The 23650-nt window shown below is 40.9% G+C and overlaps 1 protein-coding gene and 1 long non-coding RNA gene across 2 annotated transcripts; both read left to right on the forward strand.

Annotated features, from left to right (window-relative positions):
* The first annotated feature begins 2289 nt into the window (after positions 1-2289).
* LOC148146550 (immunoglobulin gamma-1 heavy chain-like) lies at positions 2290-18396 on the forward strand. The gene is made up of 5 exons (XM_087998646.1): positions 2290-2389; positions 2517-2832; positions 4043-4086; positions 14303-14608; positions 18392-18396. The coding sequence occupies exons 1-5, from the start codon at positions 2341-2343 to the stop codon at positions 18394-18396; spliced, it is 720 nt and encodes a 239-aa protein (XP_087854772.1). The 5' UTR covers positions 2290-2340.
* A 2389-nt stretch (positions 18397-20785) lies between these two features.
* On the forward strand, positions 20786-22310 carry LOC148146551 (uncharacterized). The gene is made up of 2 exons (XR_015760854.1): positions 20786-21441; positions 21895-22310. It is a non-coding gene; the product is annotated as an uncharacterized LOC148146551 (long non-coding RNA).
* Positions 22311-23650: the final 1340 nt, after the last annotated feature.

A 23650-nucleotide genomic window follows, 5' to 3' on the forward strand; every position in this document is an offset into this window, starting at 1 on the left:
TGGACTCGAGGAAGATCCACAGTGATATTTTGTAGATGTTTGGAGCTGGGATTGTTTTCAATTTTTGACCCAGACATTGATGTATTTTCCCTCTGGTGGGGGATTTCAACACGTTTTTCCAATGAGAGGAGAAAAATTTTAAACAAGGTATCAGAGACAACCTTTTACACAGAGAATGGTTTGTGTGTGGGATGGTCTGGCGGTGGATACTTACAACCTTTAGAAGACATTTGGATAAGTAAATGAATATCAAATGTTTGGATGGATATGGGCCAAGTGCACACAGGTGGGATTAGTTTAGTTTGGAATTAGGACTGACATGGACTGGTTGGACCGAAGGGTCTGTAACCATGCTGTATCACTACATGACTCTATGACTATTGATCAATTTTTCTCAATACTGAACAGTGTTGTAGCGATCCTTGAATGAACTGTTGATGTTAAGGTTGTGTCTGAGACTCTGCGAATATTTCCTTCAATGAGAGGAGGGACTAGTTCTCCAAGTTACACAACTGAAAATAAACTTTTCTCCAGCATTGCTGCTGAATCGATTTGTTTCTGCGGAGGCGGTGGTTATAGTTTGCAGTTGGCTTTCCACCAAATGGTCAATAGTGAGACAAAATATATTTGATCCACTACAGAAACTCCACCTGCTTCCAGTAAATGAAACTTGGAACTCAAGGACCTTTTCTGTAGTCAGCTTAATTGCTGCCAACTATTGTATCTGGCCGATTAAAGGGAAAATGAATCAACTAAAGTAAAATCCTACCAAACAAATTATATTTTCCCATTTACTCACAATGGATGCATTTCACTTAGCATTTCTCCCTTTAAAAGGAAAGTCACTGAATACAGCATTCACTGTATGACTATAGAAAAGAGAACATTGAATGCAGTGACGTTCTGGTTAGTTCAGTCTGTTTATTGAGTATCTTTAAAGATCCTGAATATGAAGTTAATGGATCCAAAATCCCACATTGCGATAACATTTGTTATCATCTCAAAGTAAATTAACAAAATTGAATTGGTTCAAACTCACATCACTTGTTTCACCATTCCCTGATTCATGCATCTCATTAAAACTGAGTGGGCTCTTTCTACATGGTTAACACTGGTGTACTGAAACAGCGAATTTTTGCTGATTTTTATGATTTAACTGCCCTGTCAGAGCTATCAGTGAGCAGAGAAATGTACTGTTTATAACCTACATTCGTGGTAATTATTACTGTAATACTCTCTAATTTAGCCAATCATTCCTGATGTACCCAGACTGTTACATGCAATGGTTTAGATGTTGAGGATTTTAAAAAAAACTTATGGACTGTCTTGTTCTAGTTCATTAGATGCTATTTCAAATGTTTACCTCGGTGTTATGTATCACTGCGAACTCACATTTTGTTTCTCAGGCACACAGCTTTCCTTTACTGTGCATTTTAGTGTCGGAGCAATTTGAAAAAAAAGATGCAAGGAGAGACATTCTGCAATGTAAGGAGGCGCTTCTAATCTCCGGGTCCAAACTGTTTAGTGACATACACTCACATTCTGAACATAATCACTTTAGACATGCTCCATATTAGGTTGCCGAAACTGAATTTAGAATCGTAGATTAGAAATGATATGTTATTTTGTAATGTGAGAGAGACTTTGAGTGACAGCAAAAATAAAGTCATTCATTTTGTTGGCTAATGATATTATTGAAGTTCTGTTTAGCTTTATCTGCTTGTGGTGGAATGTAGGATTAAAGGGAGTTAACTTCTAATTGAATATTCTAAATATAATCACTTTGGACACGCTCTGTATTCAGTTGCCTAAATTGAATTTTGAAACGTTTATTATGAATTTACATGTTATTTTTGAGTGCGACAGAGACTTGCAGTATCCAGGGAAGAAACGCTCAAATGTTTTATTAGCGAGTAATATGTTTGAACTTTAATTTCAGTTTTATCTGCTTGTGAATGAATGTAGAAATAAAGGGAGCTAACTTCCAGTTGAATTTGTTTTTTTAAAAAACAAAATAAATGCAACTATCATGTGAAACAGACCTGAAGCTACTCAAATTCACTTCCAAAGAAGCTATTCAGCAAAACAAATATCCCAAGATGTGTATGTGTCCATGTTTAAGCTGAACCTCATGTAAAGACATGATCCCACGTGTTCGGGCTGTGCAAGCTGATACTAGGATCCAGTCTCAACCTCCAGCAGGTCACCAACATGCGGAAGCTGTAAGCCTGCCCCTTCCGATGCCCGTATAAATCCTGAGCACTAGACCGTAATTCAATACTCCTGGGTCGGCTCTGTTTCGAAAGATCTTGACAGAACCGTTTCCCACAAGTTATCAGAATGATTATGTCGACACTTTTTCTCAGTTTGTTACTGACTTTCTTATCATGTGAGTGTTTGTTGTTCAAGTCTCTCTTTGTGATTGTCTCAATGTTAGTCTACGGCAGGAATGTAAAAGTCTCAGCCATCATTTCACCAACATTAATGCTCATGGTTTATTTGTTTTCTTTTTAAAGGTGTCCAGTCGGAGGTTGTTTTGACCCAGCCAGAGGCGGAGACTGGCCGTCTCGCAGGCAGCCTGAAACTGACCTGTAAAACCAGCGGGTTCAATCTTGGCAGCTACTACATGAGCTGGGTCCGACAGGTTCCCGGACAGGGTCTGGAGTGGCTGGTTAGCCACTATGATTCATCCAGCAATTACTATGCACCAGCGATTAAGGGTCGATTTACTGCGTCCAAAGACACTTCAAACAACATTTTCGCGTTGGATATGGAGAACGTGAAGATCGAAGACACCGCCATCTATTACTGTGCAAGATACCACAGCGAGAGGAACCAGGGCTGGACCCGTTCAAAAACAGCTCGAGGGAACATTTTGTTAATTCCATCATAAACTGACAGTCAGTACGAGTTTTAAATGCAATTATACCAACTGCAATCTGAAGCAGACCTCAGGCTGCCTCTTACAAAACTATCAAAGAGGAAATGTACCATTTAAACTAGCAAACTGGTGACACAATGGGACAATGTTTTGGGCATGTCATATGTACTGCTAACATTTCCATCAATTAAATGCTCTGAAAAAATGTTAGTTTTAATATATCTGACAGCTCAGGAAATCACTGCTAATTGTTATGTCAAATATGGCATTAATTCTAAACATGATCAGAACTAAATGGCTCTTTCAAATGAAAATTGAGACCTCGACTAAACAACAGAGAATGAGTGTACTGGTCTACATCATTGTGATACTACAGTGGGTCACAGTGTTGTGCACAGCGACATCCTCATACAAAAACCATTGACAAGTGTTTATCTCAAATTGGTGATTTCTACCATTGCAGGAGTGAGAAATAAGGTGAGATGCGATTTAAACGCAATCCAGTAGTGCTAGTTTATACAAATGTATAATGTTTTCTACCTTCTTCGTGTTGATTGTCAAGTTAATTGCAGACCAAACTTGGAAAAGTATTCCAAGCTTTCAAAATACAATGAATCGTAAAAGCTGGAATAACACACTGAATCATTTTTAGAGGAGTCTGAATCACTGCTTTCCAGGAAGTGAAGAAATTCTCTGCATTTTACAGTTTACAGTCTGTCATAGTATTTGACACAACGTGTCTCATAGTGATATAGCTGGGGTGACACTGCAATTATGATCAATACAAAAACCTATTCAGCCTCCATTGTTTGAAACTAGTCAGTGATTACTTCTACAAACCGTCTTAACTTGCAGTCAGTATTAGTTCTGTGCGGTTTAATGCCAGTATCACTATTTAATTTGTAAAAGTGTTGGGTAATTATCGATACACCAGTTGGGGATTTTGAGAATCAGCTCATGTGTTACTCTGTGAAGTATAAAACAGTATTAACATTAATCAAGAATGTTCAGAATTCACTAGTGCAATTATGTGATGAAGATTTATCGTGACTTTATTTTGCCTGTGGTTCTGAAAATTTAAAATGATGGTAGATTTTTGATTTGTTTTATGCAGAGCTAGTTATTGTGTGACCCAGTCCAGAGAATGTAACACTGTGACTATCTTGGCTACTGGGGCCAAAGGACCATGGTGATAGTGACTTCAGGTAAGACCCTTGAACTTTCTTAGTGACTTTTTAAAAACTTTCTATTCATGTGACTAATTTCTGAATTAAATGAAACTCAGATTCTGTGCTGAGTTTGGCTTGGTTCGGATTGATTTTTGTTCACACTGATTACAGGCTTCAGTTAAGGCTCAGCAAATAGTTACAGTGGGGATAATGGAGTCAGTTACTCGGTGAATCGCTTTTTTTGATCAGATGGGCATTCTGTGTGGCTGGGTTACTTGAAACACCTAATGTCTCTTAATCAGTCAGCTATAAATAATGGTTAATGTCAGTGACACCCTGACTGTGAGTTTTATTATCAACAACAAACGCTAAGAATTCAAAGATGTTCGAGATATTACTAAACATGATTAAAATATGCTAAAATATCATTATTCACTTCGTGAATATATGTTCTTACCCTGATTATATTTTCTCATTTATTTTGTTAATTTTGTTGATGACAAGCAGGTTAGAAACTGTCATAAAATTTTCTTGCGGTGCTATATTGCATTCTGTTGATGAGATTCTGAGTTTGTTTTACTTGATTCTGTTGAATTGAGTTGATTGGATTTTGGCTTTGTTTTAGTTGATTCGGTTTGAACTGTGTTGATTGGATTCTGACTTTGGTTTTATTTGGTTTTGTTGAATTGTGTTGATTGGCTTTTGAAATTGTTTATTTGATTCTGTTGAATTGAATTGTTTGGATTCTGATTATGTTTCATTCAAATCTGTTGTTCTGAGTTGATTGGATTCTGATTTTATTTTCCTTGATTCTGTTGAATTGAGTTGATTGGATCTTATTCAGTTTGTGAAATTGATCAGCGTTTTCATGCTTTCTGTAATCGGTGTTTTCTCTCTGGTGAGGAGATTGACTCTCTGGATTACTTTTCATTACCAATATTTGTGAAGTTCTTTGGTTTTTCATGAATCATTTCTGCATTTGTTAAAATTATATGACACATTTTTCTCTGCTTGATTGAAAACATTACATCCATTTGTAACGGTCTGAAAAACAACTTAAGGCAGAAACCCGGAAGTGTGAGAAATGAAAAAAAAACGAGTTTTTAATGCATTGACTTTAAAAAAAAAACTCAGTTCTAATTGTAAACTAACTGAATTTTGTTTTGAGTAGCCTCATTCAAAATAAAATTTGGGACTAAAATCTGAAACTGCCGAATTGATCAGATTATGTAATTGAAACTAACTTAAAATTATAATGTGGTAATATTTGTCCATTCAGTAATTTTGTTTTGATCATGAAGTGATTAATCAATATATGCCTTCAACCGCTCTACTGTGCGCTGCACAAGATTGTCATGATCAGGAAGGGTGTACAGGTTGGAAATAAATTGAACTGAAGCCAGAAACGTTACAGCTTTAAGTGTAAAGTCCCCTCACAAACAAGGCTGCTGTTATGACTTGCTATTTCTATTCAATTTAATCATTAGTTTGCTGGATTCTGTGCAGCTTTGTTAGACTTCAATTTGTTTTTTTTGTGAGGTTACATCATGTTCTTGGTTCTGTTGAAAATGTTTGCAGAGCTAGTTCTGCAGCAAACACACCGTGTTGTGATCTGGTGATCATTGATCTGTTGAGGAGGGACTGTGCTTGGGTAACATTAAATATGTTATATTTGGGAAACCGTTTCTGGTTTCTACATTGTTTTTGCAATGTTAACATGGTTGGTGACAGTGAACCGCTCCAGGTTCCTCATTCAATGCAATCAGCATGCGAGGTGAAATTTCATAAAGCCTAATATTAAGTGAAAGGCAAATCGCAAAGATTTTAGAAATGAAGGGAAAACAGATACCTTCGGGCGCCATTTTTACTTAAAAGTAATAATTAAGGATTAATCTAATCCATGCTTTACAATCCAAATTCATAACTCCACTATCTAGTTCAATCACAAGGTGTGTCTTTTAACAGTTTACAAGTCATAGAGAAATATAAATAGAATTCCAAAAGTCTAATGTTCTAATAGTTCTTGCTCTTGAGCAAAAATGCCATGACTGTGTTATAATTGATCAACAAACACCTTTCAATTCCGCTGTACACTACATACATATTTTTTCTGGCTGGAAAAGATTATTGGCAAAGACCATTTGGAAATTCTGTTCAATTCTATGAAGAACAGGTCAGTTTCACTGCTTTGATCAGTTTCACACGTAACTTGAGTTAATTCATTGTTATGTCCCTGATTAAACTGGATTTACTGGATAAAATAAAACATTAGCTGAATTATTTAATCTGCACAGTGCTTTAGGTGTTCCCAATCTGTGCATTTTAAATAAATAGTTACATTTTACAACAAAATATCAACTGAAGAGTCATTCTTTCGGAGCAACTGCTATAGTGAATTATGTGACCAAGGCCAAATTTCGAATTAATTAAAATAATCCATTCATGACCTCGCAGGGCAGCATGGTGGCTCAGTGGTTGGCACTGCTGCCTCACAGTGCCAGGGTCCCAAATTCGATCCCACCCTCGGGTGACTGCCTGTGTGGAGTTTGCACATTCTCCCTGTGTCTGCGTGGGTTTCCTTCGGGCGCTCTGGTTTCCTACCACAGTCCAAAAGATGTGCAGGTCAGGTGATTGGCTGTGCTAAATTGCACATAGTGTTCAGGGATGTGTAGGTTAGGGTGCATTAGTCAGGGGTAAATATAAATTAGGGGGAATGAGTCTGGCTGGACTACTTATTGTTCAGAGGGTCAGTGTGGAATTGTTGGGCCAAATGGCCTGTTTCTATACTGTAGGAACCCTACTCTTAAAACCATGGGAGTGCTTGCTGCAAACGAAGAGAATTCATTTTACATCGATGTGTTCAGACGGATGCAGTGTTCACAAATTTGCAGAAGACATGAACTAGAAGATAACAGAGCACATGGTTTATTCAGACACTGAAAATAGAGTAATATTTATTTTAATTAATATACTTGACCGATGTATTGCAATGTTGCGATCGGAAGGAATCTGCTCACATTAGTTCAGTGTAACAATCATTTAGATTAGATTTCCTGCAGTATGTATCGTGCCATTTGGCCCAACAAGTCCACACCGACCCTCTGAAGAGTAACCCACCCAGACCCATTCCCCTTCCCTATATTTACCCCTGACTAATGCATCTAACACGATGGACGATACAGCATGACCAGTTCACCTGAGATGCACATCTTTGGATTGTGGGAGGAAATCCACACAGACACAGGGGAGATTGTGTAAACTCCACATAGGCAGTCACCCGAGGCTGGAACCGAGCCTGGGTACCTGGATCTGTGAGGCAGCAGTGCCCACATTTACTTAGACATCCGCTAAAGCGGGCAACTCCAGACAGAAGCATGTTTTCAATTCATACCTTTTTAAACATTTTCGTTCATTAAAGGAGTTAACAAAAAAATGACCTTGCCCTAATTCCTTCAACAGAAATGCTTTCCACACTGGAATGCAGTATTGACTTTATGCAGTGCATGCAAAATCTCCACAGTTCAAGGAACGTTTTAAGAATATGTAAAAACAATTTAGAGAATAATCCATTTCCTCCGGATCTGTGCTTTAATTGGCGATATTTCCCACTTCAATAATTTTGTTAAATACAATGACTTATTAAGTTTATTAACTCAGTGGTTATTTATGTTCATTGTGAACACATTCTTGTTCACATTAATCCTCTGGTTAGTTCCTCTGATGAATGTTCAATTACAGTGAATATATTTGACGTGAGGAGTTGAGCAATCTATCCTCTAGGATTAAGTCTGTTGTGCAGTTTATTTCAGTGCTATGTCTGACTAACTTGTCAATGGTCCTGACCATTTGTAAATTGTCCAGTTCGGATACCTGAATCTCAGACAGTTCAATTTTATCTTGAGCTTCAAAACCACTTTTATCTGCCAGAAATACAATATTCGATTAGGTGCCTCAGAATTGAGAGCCCTGACTAAGTTGTTCCAATCAGAATGAACGTTTCAGGAACAACAGCAAGAGTTTTGAAATTGGTTGTTGGCAACAAGAGATATTTGATTGAAAGAGGCAGAGGGAAATATGCTGTATATTTTCTTTGTGCCTCAGTTATGCAGGACATGTTTCGAGGCACAATGTAGAATCAGAATTTTTTTGCATCTTATTATTTGAAAATCTATTATCAGCTTTTAATGTCACTGGAAACGGTCATATTACACTTCAAAACATTTTAATCTTTTCCAAACTAAGTAGACCGTCTGGTGCAGCAACATTCACAGGGGAAAGAGGAAGGGAGTTCTAGGTTGGAATCCAGTGACAGTGAATTGATGGCAATGTAATTCCTAGATTTATTCCTCTGTAGTTCTCATAGAGTTTGAACAATTTGGAGGTGCTGTCAAAGCATTCTTCGATAAATGTTGAAATGTTACTTTCATTGTACAAACATTCTGGAGCAATCCCTGGTTGATGGAAGGTGATAATAACTAACATGGTTTATGTACTGTCAAAACATGTGGGCTGTGTTCTCCGTGATAGTGTCAAGCTCATTGTGTTCAGGTCTGTTGTGATGTTGTAGTAGAGTCCCTGATTCTGTGCCAGGTGGCCTGTGTTCACTTACAACCTGTTAGAGAGGTATGTAACACAATCTCTTATCAGGTTACTTCAGTGCAAGAAAGCAGATTGACATGTCTGGGTGTTTGTTGGAATTCCACTCACAGAGGCCAATGAAATCTATTCAATCGCTGTCCTGACTTGTGTCTCTTAGATATTAAACAGAAGTTTGGTGGTTAGCAGCTTTTTCCAGATCAATATTTGTTCACAAGCTTTTGGGCATCGCTAGATGGTGTTAATGGAGTAAGTGCTCAAAGAAATCCCAGCTTTTGACTTGCTGTTCTAACAATATCATTTATAACTAATCCAGAATAGATCATTTTCGCAGCATATTTGATGAGATTATGCTTCGGCTGTTTTACTTTATATTAAACCAGTGCTGGAGCTGAATTTGATTGTTCAGTACGGTGGGAGTTCCGCTGAATCCAACACTTGCTGCAGATGGTGAAAGCTTTTCAATTGGTCTTCAATTGCTATCTCAGACCATCCAGTATCTCTGCTAAGAATTCTTTTTCCAACAGGAGTCAAGCCAACGTAATCACTGTTTATCTCAACAGGTGTGAGCTCTTGTGCCAAAAACATGAAAACAATTTGGTGAAGGGCGGGGAGGGGGTCTCTGGATGCGAAAGGTTAACCTTGCCTTCTCTCCCCAGGAGCTGCTAGACCTGCTGAGTTTCTTCAGAAGTTTCTGTCTTTATTTTGGTTTTCTAGCATTTAAAGTTTGTTGTTTCATTGAAAAAAGTTCTGTTCGATGAAGCACGTTCTTCAGAGAAAAGATGCATTTGAACAAATTGCGAATGTTCAGAGATATTAAACATCAGAGAATCATTGAATTTGAGCGCCCTGATCTCGAGCTGTAGTTTCACAAGAAATATGATGAAGTAACAACACACTCCAGAGCGCAGTGGCTGCTGTAATTGGGTGGAAGTTATTTTGATCACTCAGATAGAGAATGTCAATGATCCCGTTCCAAATAATCAACTGAAGGTTTTTTTTTTAAAAGCATGTGTGAAACAATTAATTTGTTGAAATATTTTAATAAAAAGTGTTCACCGCCAGTGCTAGCTTAATGAATGACACAATGATAGGAAGGTAGGAGCAAGAGGAGGGCACTCAGCCCCTCGAGCTGTTCCACCACTTACTTAGATCATGGAGCATCTGTGAGCTAAATCCACAGGTCTCCCTTTGGCTAAAACTCTTTAACACCTTTGATTAACAAGCAAAAACTATCCCAGATTTACTGATTCGCCTGCCCGTAACAAAGGGAGACACCATTTCTGAAACACATTCCAGTGAGTACTGTGACACAATGAGGCTGGAATTAATTGCTCATGAAAGTAAACTTTCAATCTCTGACAATTTCCAATTGAAACATCCCAATCATCATATTTCTTTAATTTAACACTATACTTCCCTGGAATAAAGAAATATAATGTGTGATTGCCTTGCTAAAAATGAGGGAAGCTTCATTCCTATTACATGATTAAGAAATAGCTCTGTTCATTCAGTGAAAACACAGTCAAATCACACAAAAGGAAACCATGTCATCTTGTGTAGACACACAAGTGCCTCAAATAATTTTCAATTCTTCCAGTGGTTGTTTGAATCTCTAGACAGGTGTGGAAGTGTCAGACTTTTTATATCGCCTTGAGAAACCAGTTATCATCAGCCTATTTGAATTGCTGAAGTTTGTGTGGTATTAGCACATTCACAGCGCTGTTAGGAAGTGAGTCCCATGGCTGTGATTGAGGAAGAGGAAACGGCAGAGAAATAGTTGAGAGTCAAGTTGAAGTCTAATTTGGAGGAGAGCTTTCAGGTGAAGCATTTACACGCATGTGCGCCCTTATCCTCAAGGATCACGGTTTTGGAACATGCTGCTGAAGGGACATGTCAGCATGCAAACTGGAAGCTGAAGAAGGCCCCTCTAGAAGGCTATTCCATTCATGGGATCATCATTAATCTTGCTGCTCACCAGTCTTCCCAACACACAAACAACATTGAACCTGATTGTTTACTGTTCAGCAAAAGAATGGTGAAACTTTGGAATTCTCCACCACAGAAATTGATTCAGGACAAAACATTAAATGATTTCAATAAGGAGATAGATTCCTTCAATCCTTAAAAAAATGCTCCGGATGTGTGGGAGAAAGGCAAACAGGGTACAATATTGGTTGAAAGCCATGAAAACATTGAATGGGGCATGGTTTGTAAGTTTGCACGTAACACCAACATTGGTGGTATAATTGGCAGTGAAAGTTATCCAAACGTACAATGAGATCTTGATTAGCTGGGCCAATGGGCTGAGGAGTGGCAGATGGAGTGTAATTTAAATGAATACGACGTGTTGCTTTTTGAGAAGACAAATCAGGTCACAACATACAGAGTTAATGGTAGGGCACTGCATAGTGATGTTGAACACAGGGCCCTGAGGGTCCAGACTCATAGAGTCTTACAGAGTTCATGGTAAGGCACTGGGTAGTGATATTAAACACTGAGGACCCTGAGGGTTCAGACTCATAGATTCTTGAAAGCGTTGTCTCAAGTAGCTAGTGTGTTGAAGGCGTTTGGCACATGTACCTTCATTGGTCAGAGCACTGAGTGCAGGAGTTGGAGCTTCATGTTGTACCTGTCCAAAACATTGGAATGAACTGCCAGAGGAAGTGGTAAATGCAGAGATAGGTCCAACATTTAGAAGACATTTGAACAGCTCCAGGAACTGGATAGGTCTGGAGGGATATGGGCCAAAGGCAGGCAAGTGGAATTAGTTTAATTTGGGAACTCTGGTCAGCATGGATGAGCTGGACCAAAGGAACTGTTTCTGTGCTGTACGACTTAATGACTCACTGACTTTATGGTGGAGTAGGCTCACAGTTGGAAGGTGGTGAGCAAGTGAGGGGCTAGATTGGGCATGTGGGAGAGTTTGGGCTGGTAGGCTATGAGGTGTTGGCTGGCTGCTGGGTAAGCTTGCATGCACTCTGTCTGGCAAGGTGGCATCAAGGTAAATGGTAATGGTCACAGGATAATTTGGTCGAATTGTGCTTGGTAGGTGAGGGGTAGTTTGAGCTGAAATGCAGGAGGTCTGTCTTTGCCAGGCTGGTTAGTGCAGAGGTGGGCAGTGTGCCAGGCTGGTTAGCGTAGAGCTGGGCAGAGTGCCAGGATGTTTCGGGGGTGGAAGGTCACTGTAATGAAGTGACAGGGGGACGTGTTGTCTAAATGCAAAGCTCGGAGTCTGGCAAAATGGTGGGTTGTAAAGGACAGATGCGAAAGGAGCTAGGATGCAATGTGCACAGGTTGACTTGGGTAAGATGGGAGGTCAGTGATCAAGGACTGAGGTCACGTCTTGGTTAGTGGGCTTTTGTCCGAGATTGTGAAAATGATGGTGCCAGGTCCAGTCAGGGCCAGATTCACCATGGGCCAGGTGCAGGGCGGCAGGAGTGTAAATGAGTGAAAGGGATTGAGATCATATGTCCATCTGGAATATAGAATATAGAACATTACGGTGCAGTACAGGCCCTTCAGCCCTCGATGTTGCGCTGACCTGTGGAACCAATCTGAAGCCTATCTATCCTACGCGATTCCATTTACATTCATATGTTTATCCAATGACCTTTTAAATGCCCTTAAAGTTGGCGAGTGTACTATTGTTGCAGGCAGTGCGTTCCATGGCCCTACTACTCTCTGAGTAAAGAAACAACCTCTGACATCTGTCATCTATGTCCTCTCCTGCTAGCCATCACTATTCAAGGAAAAAGACTTTCACTGTCCACTCTCTGTTTATCTTTTATGTCTCAATTAAGTAACCTCTCAACCTTCTTCTCTCAAATAAAAACAGCATCAAGACCCTCATCCTTTCCTCTTTAAACCTTCCCACCATACCAAAAAACATCCTGGTAAACCTCCTCTGAACTCTTCCAAAGCTTCCACATTCTCCCTATAATGTGGTGACCAGAACAGTACACAATACTCCCAAGTGCAGCCACACCAGAGTTTTGTACAGCCGCAGCCTAACCTCATGGTTCTGAAACTCATTCCCTCTATCGATGAAAGCCAACACAAAGTATGCCTTCTTAACAACTCTATCAAACTGGCTGGCAACTTTTAGGGATCTATGTACATGGACACTGAGATCTCTCTGCTCAGCTGCACTACCAATATGGATTTCCTTGGATGTGTTTCGTGTGATAGGGGTTGTGTGTTCCGGGCATGAATGGGTGTATAGCAGGGTAGGGTTTGTCAATGTGAGTGGGAATTTAGGTCTAGACAGAGTAAGTGCAGTGGTTAGTCTGAGACATGAGGTTTGGTGATGAACTGTGTGTCAGTTTGATAGTTATTAAAGTTAAAGATTACTTGTTCATTTCTCAAATCATATTTACGTAAATACTCAGCTGTAACACTCCAAAGTCTCTGAACCTTAATGGTCCTCCATTTTTCAGAGGCCTCCAGAATTCAGAGAAATGTAAATGAGATGTTTCAACTTCCAGCCAAATGGCATGAGTTCAGCCGTGACAGCCATCCTCCCCGTCCCAGTGCTCAGCTCCTGCCTGTGCTGCTGCTGCAGTGACCTTCCTCCCAGAGAGAACATTCTACCTTGCATTGATAAGTGAGGAAGGCTCACTGGACCTGATTTCCAAGTATGGGGACGGCAAACACGAGGGGACACATCTTTAAAGTGAGGGGAGATAGGTATAAGACAGATGTCAGAGGTAGTTTCTTTACTCATTGAGTAATAAGGGTATGGAATGCTTTGCCTGCAACGGTAGTTGATTCGCCAAGTTTAAGTACGTTTAAGTCGTCATTGGGCTAACATATGGACGTACATGGGATAGTGTAGGTGGGATGGGCTTCAGATTAGTATGACAGGGCAGTGCAACATCGAGGGCCGAAGGGCCTGTACTGCGCTGTAATGTTCTATGTTCTATGATTCACTCTGACTTCTCTCCGGGGGTACTGCCAGCTGTTGGGTATTTCCAGCAGCACGGCCCCTCGTGGGGCAGCACGCTGGTTCCGTGGTTAGTGCTGCTGCCTCACAGTGCTCGGGACTCGGGTTCCATTCCAGCCTCGGGTGACTGTCTGTGTGGAGTTGGCACTTTCTCCCCATGTCTGTGTGCGTTTCCTCCCACAGTCCAAAGATGTGCAAGTTAGGGGAATTGCAAATGTTGTGTTCAGTGATGGGGAGGTTAGGTGCATTAGTCAGGGTTAACTGTAGCATAATATGATCGGGGAATGGGTCTGGATGCGTTACTTTTCAGAGGGTGGGTGTGGACCTGTTGGGGCAAATGGCCTGTTTGCACACACTGTAGAATTTCAATGAATCTGCATTTCCTTGGTTTGTCGTTTGTGAAACTTCTCTGCTCTTCACAGCAATCCAGTGAAAGTGTCAGTTGGTGAGATCTTCAAACAGTTACTGGGGTGGGATCAGGATGTTCTTCTTCCGAACTTATATGGCAATGGTCAAGGTCGAGGGCATGTTTCTGAAGAGGGAACCAATGATCATGATCAGCAACTGGTAGGAAACAAAAATAAACCCCAGTTATGCTGTCGACTTCAGCGGGAGCATATTGGCAAAAGTTTACAGCTGAGGATACATTTGAGTAACTGATAAGGTCAAATTAACAGAAACTAACATGCTCAATTGGTCATTCTGTTGTAGAGACACCATCTCCCCCCACGCTTTATGGCCTGGTCTCCTCCTGTCAGGAGCACAACACCGGTTCTGTGATCTTTGGTTGTTTGGCGATGGACTATTCCCCTGATGTCACCAAGGTAACCTGGAAGAAAGGTGGGGAGCTAATCACGACTGGATTTAATACTTACCCATCAGTGAGAAACAAGAAGGGAACCTACACCCTGAGCAGCCAGTTAACCCTGCCCGAGTCAGCGGTAGATTGCCCCAGCAAAATCTACCGTGAGGTTCAACACAGCGGGACACACAAGAGCAAAGAAATGCTATGTCCAGGTACGTGTTGTAGGAACTGAGATAAACAGATCATCTGTGATTAACATGAATAAGGCATTATTTATAACCGTTTTCACAGAATCACCTTATACAGCACAGGAAAAAGGTCCTTTGATCCATCCAATTCACGCCTATCAATAACAGCCACCTAACTATTCCAGTCTCATGTGCCAGCCTTGTGTGACTTGCCCTTGCAAGGATACTTCATACTTATAATGAGGGGCTCAGTCTCTACATGACTTATAGGTGCTGAGCTCCAGGCTAACACCACCCTCTGTTTGATTTTGTTTTTCCCTGAGATCCACTTGGAACCTCCTGGCCTTACCTTCACCCTGTGCCCCTGAGACATTGATCTCTCCATCAAGGGGAAAGGTTTCATCCAGTTTACCCTGTCCTATGCCTAAGATAATTCTAGACATCATGATAATCTTCTCCCTAATTCTCCTCTGCTCCAAGGAAAACCCCTGTCTCTCTAAACTAGTTTCATAACTAAAACCCTCCAACCCAGGCAAGACCCTGGCAAATCTCATCAATACTGCCTTCAGTGTAATCACATTCCTTCCATAACATGCACACAACGCTTCGGTATGGCCTAAACAGTGTTTTATTAAGTTCCAGTATCATCTCACCACTATTCATTGTCAATGTCTAGGCTAATAAAAGCAAATATCCTCCCACCTTCTTAGCCTCTTTATCAAGACGACACAGTACTATAGGGGATCGGTGGGTACATGCACCAAAGATCCTCAGACCTTTCCAGGTTCCACCATTCAAAACGTCATACCTCACAGATTCTTCTGCCGATTTACGTCACCTTACATTTATTCAGAATAATTTCCATTTGCAACTTTTCTCTTCACATACAACCAACTCTTTTATATCCTCCTGCAATCTAAAGCCATTATGCTCATGACTTACCAACATGACAGTTTTCATTTCATCTGTGAATTCACTGGTTAATCCTCCTAAATTTGAATCTCAATCATTGGTATGCAAGAGAAATTGCACGGAAATCAACACCAATCCCTACAGAACACCAGGAGACATAGATTTCCAGTCACGCAGACACCCGATGACTATTAACCCCTGCTCCATCACTCAGCCAGTTCTAGATCCAATCTGTCAAATTAACTCGGATCCCATTGACTCTGATTATTGCTATCATTTGGACATCGAGTTATAGAACATAGAAGAATACAGCGCAGTACAGGCCCTTTGGCCCTCGATGTTGCGCCGATCCAAGCCCACCTAACCTATACTAACCCACTATCCTCCATATATCTATCCAATGCCCGCTTAAATGCCCATAAAGAGGGAGAGTCCACCACTGCTACTGGCAGGGCATTCCATGAACTTACGACTCGCCGAGCGAAGAACCTACCCCTAACTTCAGTCCTATATCTAACCCCCTTAATTTAAAGCTATGCCCCCTTGTAATACCCGACTCCATACGCGGAAAAAGGTTCACACTGTCAACCCTATCTAACCCCCTAATCATCTTGTACACCTCAATCAAGTCACCCCTAAACCTTCTTTTCTCTAATGAAAACAGCCCCAAGTGTCTCAGTCTTTCCTCATACGATCTTCCTTCCATACCAGGCAACATCCTGGTAAACCTCCTCTGCACCCGTTCCAGTGCCTCCACATCCTTCCTATAGTATGGCGACCAAAACTGCACACAATATTCCAGATGCGGCCGCACCAGAGTCTTATACAACTGCATCATGACCTCAGGACTCCGGAACTCAATTCCTCTACCAATAAAAGCCAGTACGCCATATGCCTTCCTCACCGCACTATTTAACTGTGTGGCAACTTTCAGAGATTTGTGTACATGGACACCAAGATCCCTCTGCTCATCCACACTACCAAGTATCCGACCATTAGCCCAGTACCCCATCTTTTTGTAATTCTTCCCAAAGTGAATCACCTCACACTTAGCTACATTGAATTCCATTTGCCACCTTTCTGCCCAGCTCTGCAGCTTCTCTATATCCTGCTGTAACCTGCCACATCCTTCCTCACTGTCAACAACTCCTCCGACTTTCGTATCATCCGCAAACTTGCTCACCCAACCTTCTAACCCCTCTTCCAGGTCATTTATAAAAATGACAAACAGCATTGGTCCCAAAACAAATCCTTGCGGAACACCGCTAGTGACGGTTTGTGAGGCACGACCTGCCCTTCACAAAACCATGCTGACTATCCTTGATCACATTATTCCTATCCAGATGTGCATAAATCCTATCCCTTACAATTCTCTCTAAGACTTTGCCCACAACAGAAGTGAGACTCACCGGCCTATAGTTACTAGGGTTATCCCTACTCCCCTTTTTGAACAAGGGAACCACATTTGCTGTCCTCCATCTCTGTGAAAACTACTATCAAGTTGTTACACGTGACTTCCTCTCAATAAAACCGTGCTGAAACTTGTTGATTTATCTTGCAAATGAAGACTAATTTCACTTCTCAACAGTTTCCTTACCACTGAGACTAGCTTGACAGATCTGTGTTTTCATTATTTATCCCTTCCTTCGTCCTGCATAACAGTGCAACGTTGGCTGATCTACACTCACTTCGCACAACTGCTGTGGCCAGACAGGAATTCTAAATTATTGTCAGCGACCCAACTATTTCATCCTTTGCATCGCTCAACCGCTTGGTATACTTTTCATCTGCCCTGGAAATATAACCACTTTTCATTCAGCAAGACAACACAGAACATCACGTCATGTGTCCTAATTTCTGAAAGTACATCACAACACCCCTCCATGATTTCTGTCCCCACACTGTCCCTCTTACTTGTGAACACTGACACAACACATTCGTTTTGACCACAACCAAATCCTCCGGCTCCACTCCAATAATAACACTTAATGGGCATTACTGTTTCCCGAATAATTCTTTTATTATGAATGAGTCTGTAACTTTAAAAAATATTTTCCTTTATTTTGATTGCTATTATTTTCTCATGGTCCCTTTTGCTCTTCTAATTCCTTTGTCTTTCAAACTCCCCCTTGCACGTTCTGTACTCCATATTAGTTTCTATTGTTTTGAGATTTCAGTATAGACCGGAAGCCTCCCTTGTTTCTCTTTATCTCCCCCTCCATGCCCTTTGGTGTCCAGAGCCCGCTGCATTCTTGGTACCACGCAGTGGCTTCCTGGGAAATGCCCTCCCTGTGATTTTCCTATCTCTTTCTTAAATGTGTCACACTGCTCTGACTCAGATTTACCAATAAGTGTCAGCTTCCAGTCCACTCTGGTCAAGTCATAACCTGATCTTACTAAAACAGTCCTTCACCTTTTCAGAACTTTGGGCCAATTTCTATTCCTTTGCAGTACAATCTGAAATCCAACTGATTTACGATCACTGTCTGCAAAGTGCTCCACCATTGGTGTTTTACCCACTGGGTCGACTTTATTCCTAAAAGTTAAGTTCCGGTTCACCCATCTCTTGCAAGATCTGGATTAAAATTCTCTGTATTAAACACATACTTTGTTCAAACATTCTCCTGGGGGCATTTTTAGAATTGTGCTCCCTCTAAACTTTTGACAAAATGAATATCCAAGCCTATGCTGAGGAAGTTAAAAACCTCTTTTCTCATTCCCCTATTTAATTTACATGTCTCTGAAATTTGCCCATGTATTTGCACTTGGTATTTTGGACCAATAGTAAGGTCTATCGTGCTCTCCCAGTAGTTATGTTTGTTGTATTTTGGTTTTGGAGTACTGTCCATTTGCCTTTGTTTGAGGAGGTATCCATGATTTCATTTCTCTTTACAGCCTAAAATACTCTTGTCAGAATTGCGACAGAAGCTTTATTCAGTACCGCACACCCCCGCCCCCATCATTTTCCATCTCTCCCTGTCTCGCCTGAAGGCACGAAATGCTGGAATATTGAATAGCCACTCCTGCCCGGCTCTCAATATGTCTCCGTGATAGCAACGGCATCATTTCTTCATTTATGCCAGTAATTCGTCTGCCTTGTTCATCAGACTCTGTCATTAAAACGAATACCATCCAACGTTGCTATCTCCCTTCTGATGTTACCGGCCTATAGTTTCTGTGCCTCCTTGACTCCCTTTCTGTGTCCTCTAAGTTTAGCCTTTCACATTGTCCTGCTGGTCTTTCTGTGTGGATCCCAGCTTCTCCAGCACTCTGCACAATTATGATTCTTGTATCCATTAACCACAAGAAACCTTGATATATGAGAACTGATTGTATTTGTTATGAAATTCATCGGATAATGTATGCGATGTGTTTCCTAACGGTCCAGACATTCTCCCACCAACTCTTCTCCTAACTGTGAGCTCCAGTGAAGAAATCGCAAGCAGCAAGTTTGCAACCGTCGTCTGTTCAATCATCGAGTTCCATCCGAAGTCAATCTCCGTGAGTTGGTTGAAAAATGGCCGACCCTTGGGTTCTGGCTTCTTCACGTCTCCCGTGTGTGAGGCGAACGGGAACTTCTCGGTGACGAGTCGGCTGATGGTCCCTTATGGTGAATGGTACAACAGTGCGGTCTATACCTGCCAGGTCACTCATGGAGAGAACACTCAAAGTAAAAACATCACCGCACTCCAGGTAAGAGACACACACTGAGAGAGCTACAAATCACTCTGAACTCTGATGTGAATCAAACACACTAATTTACCAGGCGGAGTAAACAGCACGGTACAGCTTCTCATTTCCCAACATGCCACGTATCTCATTTCAGTTTGAGTGTTACATTAGCATTGCTCATAATTCAACCTTTTGCCAAGTCAGAAAAGCATGTTTCCTCTCTGTTGAAGATAAATATATAGACAGTGAGCTTTGTTAAATAGTTTGTTGCCTGACCATGCTGGGAGAGGCATTCAGAGTGCTGAATCCTTGCCTGGTAGCTGCTTCAAGGATAAGTTTGGGGTGGAGGGGGATATTGGAGAGATATCTGATTGAAACATAGAAAATACTGAGAGACTGAGGTCGAGTGAATGTGGAATAGGTGTTTGACTGGTAGGCGAGACTAGGACCCAAGAGCACAGTCTCAGGGTAAAAGGGGCACCGTTTAGAACTGAGATGGTGAGGAATTTCTTCAACCAGAGGGTGATGAGTCTGTGGAACATGTTGCTGCAGAGGGCTGTGGAGGCCAGGCCATTGTGTGTATTCAAGCCAGAGATAGATCGGCTCTTGTTTAGTACGGGGAGAAGGCAGGAGAATGGCTTTAGCCCGAAATGTCGATTTTCCTGCTCGTTGGATGCTGCCTGACCTGCTGTGCTTTTCCAGCATCATTCTGATCTAAACTCTGGATTGGCCGAACAGCCTTATTCTGATCCTCTATTAAATTGACGTGGTTAAAATATGCAGTGACCCTTACTTGAAAATAAATCAAAATGCGTTCAATGCTTCATTCCCTGCTCAGGAATGACCTGTTTATTGGACATTGTACGACATCGATTTTTATCTGGTACTGAGCTCTTTAACTTCATTTATGGGATCAGACCACAGACCAAGTGGCTATCACATTTGATGAACTGGGATAAACGTGATCTCACTGAGCTTCTTTAAGATGCTCTCTGTAATTAGTGGATGAGGCAGGAGAATAAATTCTGGTGGGAATGCTACAATAGGGATGAATGAACGAGGAACTCGAGACAGGCTGATTTAGCCTGGTTTGGGGTGGCGATGTTTACACAGTGAGTAGTGGATGTCTATAAAATTAGTGACATTTCCATCGCGTTTGTAGATTAATTTAAGACGCTTTTGTTTGTTTATTTTCTCTCCTGCTCTATGAAGAAATTTAAAAATGCAGCTTGGTAAATAAAGTGAAAGTACAGACCAGTTATGAACTAACTGAATGGAGGGAAAGACTTAAGGAGATGGGTGTCCTTCTTGATATCCAATGCTGTACTCAATGTCTTGTTTTCAGATCTATTCCAAACACAGCCCACGAGGAACAATGACATAAATTAGAGAATGACATTACACCAATAACGCAAAGTATTTTTAATCATGTTAAATATAATGAACAGAATTTCCATGGCTGTTCACTGCTTCTGTAACACTTTAGAACTCTGCAAAGAGAATAATTATTATTTATTATAATCTGTCCAAAATTTGGGATTTGATTTGGCAGTCAGTGTGACCAGCAGCACTTGCACCTAAAGGTTATGAACATGGAAATGAACTCTTTATATTCAGATTACTCTTGTCACAAGTATCAATGGATGGTCTTAAGTGAGAGACAAACTCTGAAAGAAAGGTCATTCCATGGGTTACATGATGGTATCTTTGATGATTTTACTTTTTTCACAGGTTTCACTTGTTACAAAGCCAGTGTTCTTTCGGAATAATTACACAGGGTATGTTATAGGTAATCACAAATGTTTCACAGATCAAAATACATCAACAATAGTAAGCATCGTTTCAGCATAGTTGGAGTTGCCATTTTGAAGGTGGTGTCTTCACCCTGTGAAGGAGTAATCTGAAGATTGGCTGTTTGTATCAGAAATGGGCATTTTTCATTGACTTTGATTTTTGTTTCATAGAAGATACCGAGTGCCACCCTAACACCGTTAAAATCCTCCCACCACCAGTAGAACAAGTCTTACTGGAGGCGACGGTGACATTAACCTGCGTTGTGTCCAATCTTCCTTCTGGAGTCAATGTGACCTGGAAACAAGAAAAGAAGCCTCTGAAATCAGAGATTGCTGAGCAGCCTGGACAGAATCCCGACAGCGTGATCAGCAAATTAGACATTTCTACTGAAGCCTGGCTGAGTGGCGTTACTTTTGAATGTGTGGTGTACCATCAGAATCTACCGACTCCGCTGAGAGACTCCATCCACAAGGAGAAAGGTGAGCGGTGAGATTAAAGCACAAAGGATCCCATGTGTAATCCAGATCCAGTAACATCAATGACAGGCTTTGATTGGTAATGAACCAACACCATTGGGGGCATTAATGATGCAGCTGAAGGCAGGATAGCTAAGTAGGTGATTCAGAAAATGATGGACCAAATGATATTGTATTCTGATTAAGTCAGATAAGGTGGGAAGAAGCCTGGGTTGTGACGTCACCATCAGCAATGACAAATGGACACAATGCCCTTGTTGTGGGCTGGAAACTTGGAGACAACTTTCACATTAAACTTTCCTTTTTTTACTGAACTGTATGCGTACCATTCTGCTCCTTTAGAAATCGAAAGTGAATAAATCCCAATTAAACAGGCGTATTTTAATATTTAGTGAAATTGTGATATTGGTTCAGGATTTTTTTGGTTGATTTATATTTGTCTCAAATATTCTGCAGTGATTAATCCGCTGGAGCCATCAGTGTCGGTCCTCCTGCCACCAACAGAAGAAATCTCCGCTCAGAGGTTTCTCTCCCTCACCTGTTTAGTGAGAGGTTTCTCCCCCCGAGAGATCTTCATCAAGTGAACAAACAATGACAAGCCGGTGAATCCCAGTAACTACAAGGACACCGAGGTGATGGCGGAGAGCGACAACACCTCCTTCTTCATCTACAGCCTGTTATCCATTACAGCGGAGGAGTGGGCCAGCGGTGCTTCTTACTCCTGTGTGGTGGGACATGAAGCGATTCCATTGAAGATCATCAACAGAACAGTCGATAAATCCAGCGGTAAACCGAGTTTTGTAAACATTTCACTTGCACTGATGGACACTGTTAATTCATGTCAATAAAAATCTCAAAGTTGCATTTAATAATTCAACAGAAGTAATGAAGTGTTTTTTTTTCCCTCCAGTAGTGAGTTAAATACTGAATTAGTTGTTTCTCACTCTGACTTACATTGCATCTGTGTAGTTAAAGTGGATTATTAACAGGTCTAGAATGAGTGTCTTGTGCAGTTAATGTTCTCTGCTCAGATACACCCTGGGTCAGAGATAGAGTAAAGCTCACTCATTGCAGGATTCCGCCAAGAACGTTATCCATCCTAAATCCCTCTGTGACAAAATCTGACAATGTCCATTTTATGTCAAGGGTAGGGCACGAGTTTTGAACTTGGTGTTTTTGATTCCCCCAATTGGACATTCTTACAAAATTCATGTCAGTTTTAAAGTGTCAAATTGCACCAATTGGAAATGTAAATTTAAGACACTTTAAAATTAAATTTGATTGGAACATACCAATCATAAATAGTGCCGAACAGTTTGAATGTAACCTTTGTTTCTGGGGAACTGCCAGGGATCTTGCGCCAGCGCATGAGTTGACAGAATGTATCTTCACTTTCACACCAAAGTTGTTGTGGAGCAGAGGGGAGGGGAACGATGAATGGTCTGTCCTCTTGCTCCCTGTCCAGTGTTTTCATGGTGGATGTTCTCTGTAATGTAACCCAGTTGCGAACAGCAACAGTCAGCTTCTTGCTTAATGTCCAAAGATTTTACATTTCCATGCAAACAATACCTTTAAAGCATGTTAGACACGCTTGGCTCTGTTAACAAATGATAACATTGATTCCCATAATCCAAAACTGGTGTTTGCATCGTCCCAGTTTGAATTCCATAGTTTGGTCTCAGTTTTCTGGAGCAGATAGGATCAATTCTGGTATTCGAATACCTGATATCATTTTGTTTCACATACAGAACACAAGTAGACATTTTCTAATAAACATATTCAGAAATGTTATCTCTGGGGCAGTGGGGATTTGAACTCACGCCTTTTCTCTCAGAGACAGAAGTTCTATCACTGCAACAGAGGAGTTGCTCATAAAATGCTTATCTCTGCACAACGATGGGAAATGTTTCCTGCAACACCAAGGTCAAATCTAATTATGGGCAATGCATTAAAATTAAAACAATAAATTAGAATAATAAAAATTGCAGTCTGGTATAAGAACAGATACAGAGAGATGATCGCAAATACACACATAATGACACATATACGGGCTCTCACTTAAAGACACATATTTATGTGCACACTCAAATGTGCATATAGATAAGATGTCACACACGCATCCTCGCACAGAGCCACACATGCAAGTGGTACTTGAACACTCACCTAAGCTCATACAAAAACTCACATACACCGAAAGAAAATCATTTGCACA

The sequence above is a fragment of the Chiloscyllium plagiosum genome, unplaced genomic scaffold (assembly GCF_037043375.1).
Source record: "Chiloscyllium plagiosum isolate Xiang-an unplaced genomic scaffold, Cpla_swu_hap1 HiC_scaffold_21, whole genome shotgun sequence".
NCBI lineage: Eukaryota > Metazoa > Chordata > Chondrichthyes > Orectolobiformes > Hemiscylliidae > Chiloscyllium > Chiloscyllium plagiosum.

Excerpts from the sequence above, each read along its gene's own strand:
- LOC148146550 (XM_087998646.1), top strand. The coding sequence starts at position 2,341 with ATGATTATGTCGACACTTTTTCTCAGTTTGTTACTGACTTTCTTATCA. Across the intron at positions 2,390-2,516 it reads GTTACTGACTTTCTTATCAT|GTGTCCAGTCGGAGGTTGTT; the intron begins GTGAGTGTTTGT and ends TTCTTTTTAAAG. Across the intron at positions 2,833-4,042 it reads GCAAGATACCACAGCGAGAG|TCTTGGCTACTGGGGCCAAA; the intron begins GAACCAGGGCTG and ends ACACTGTGACTA.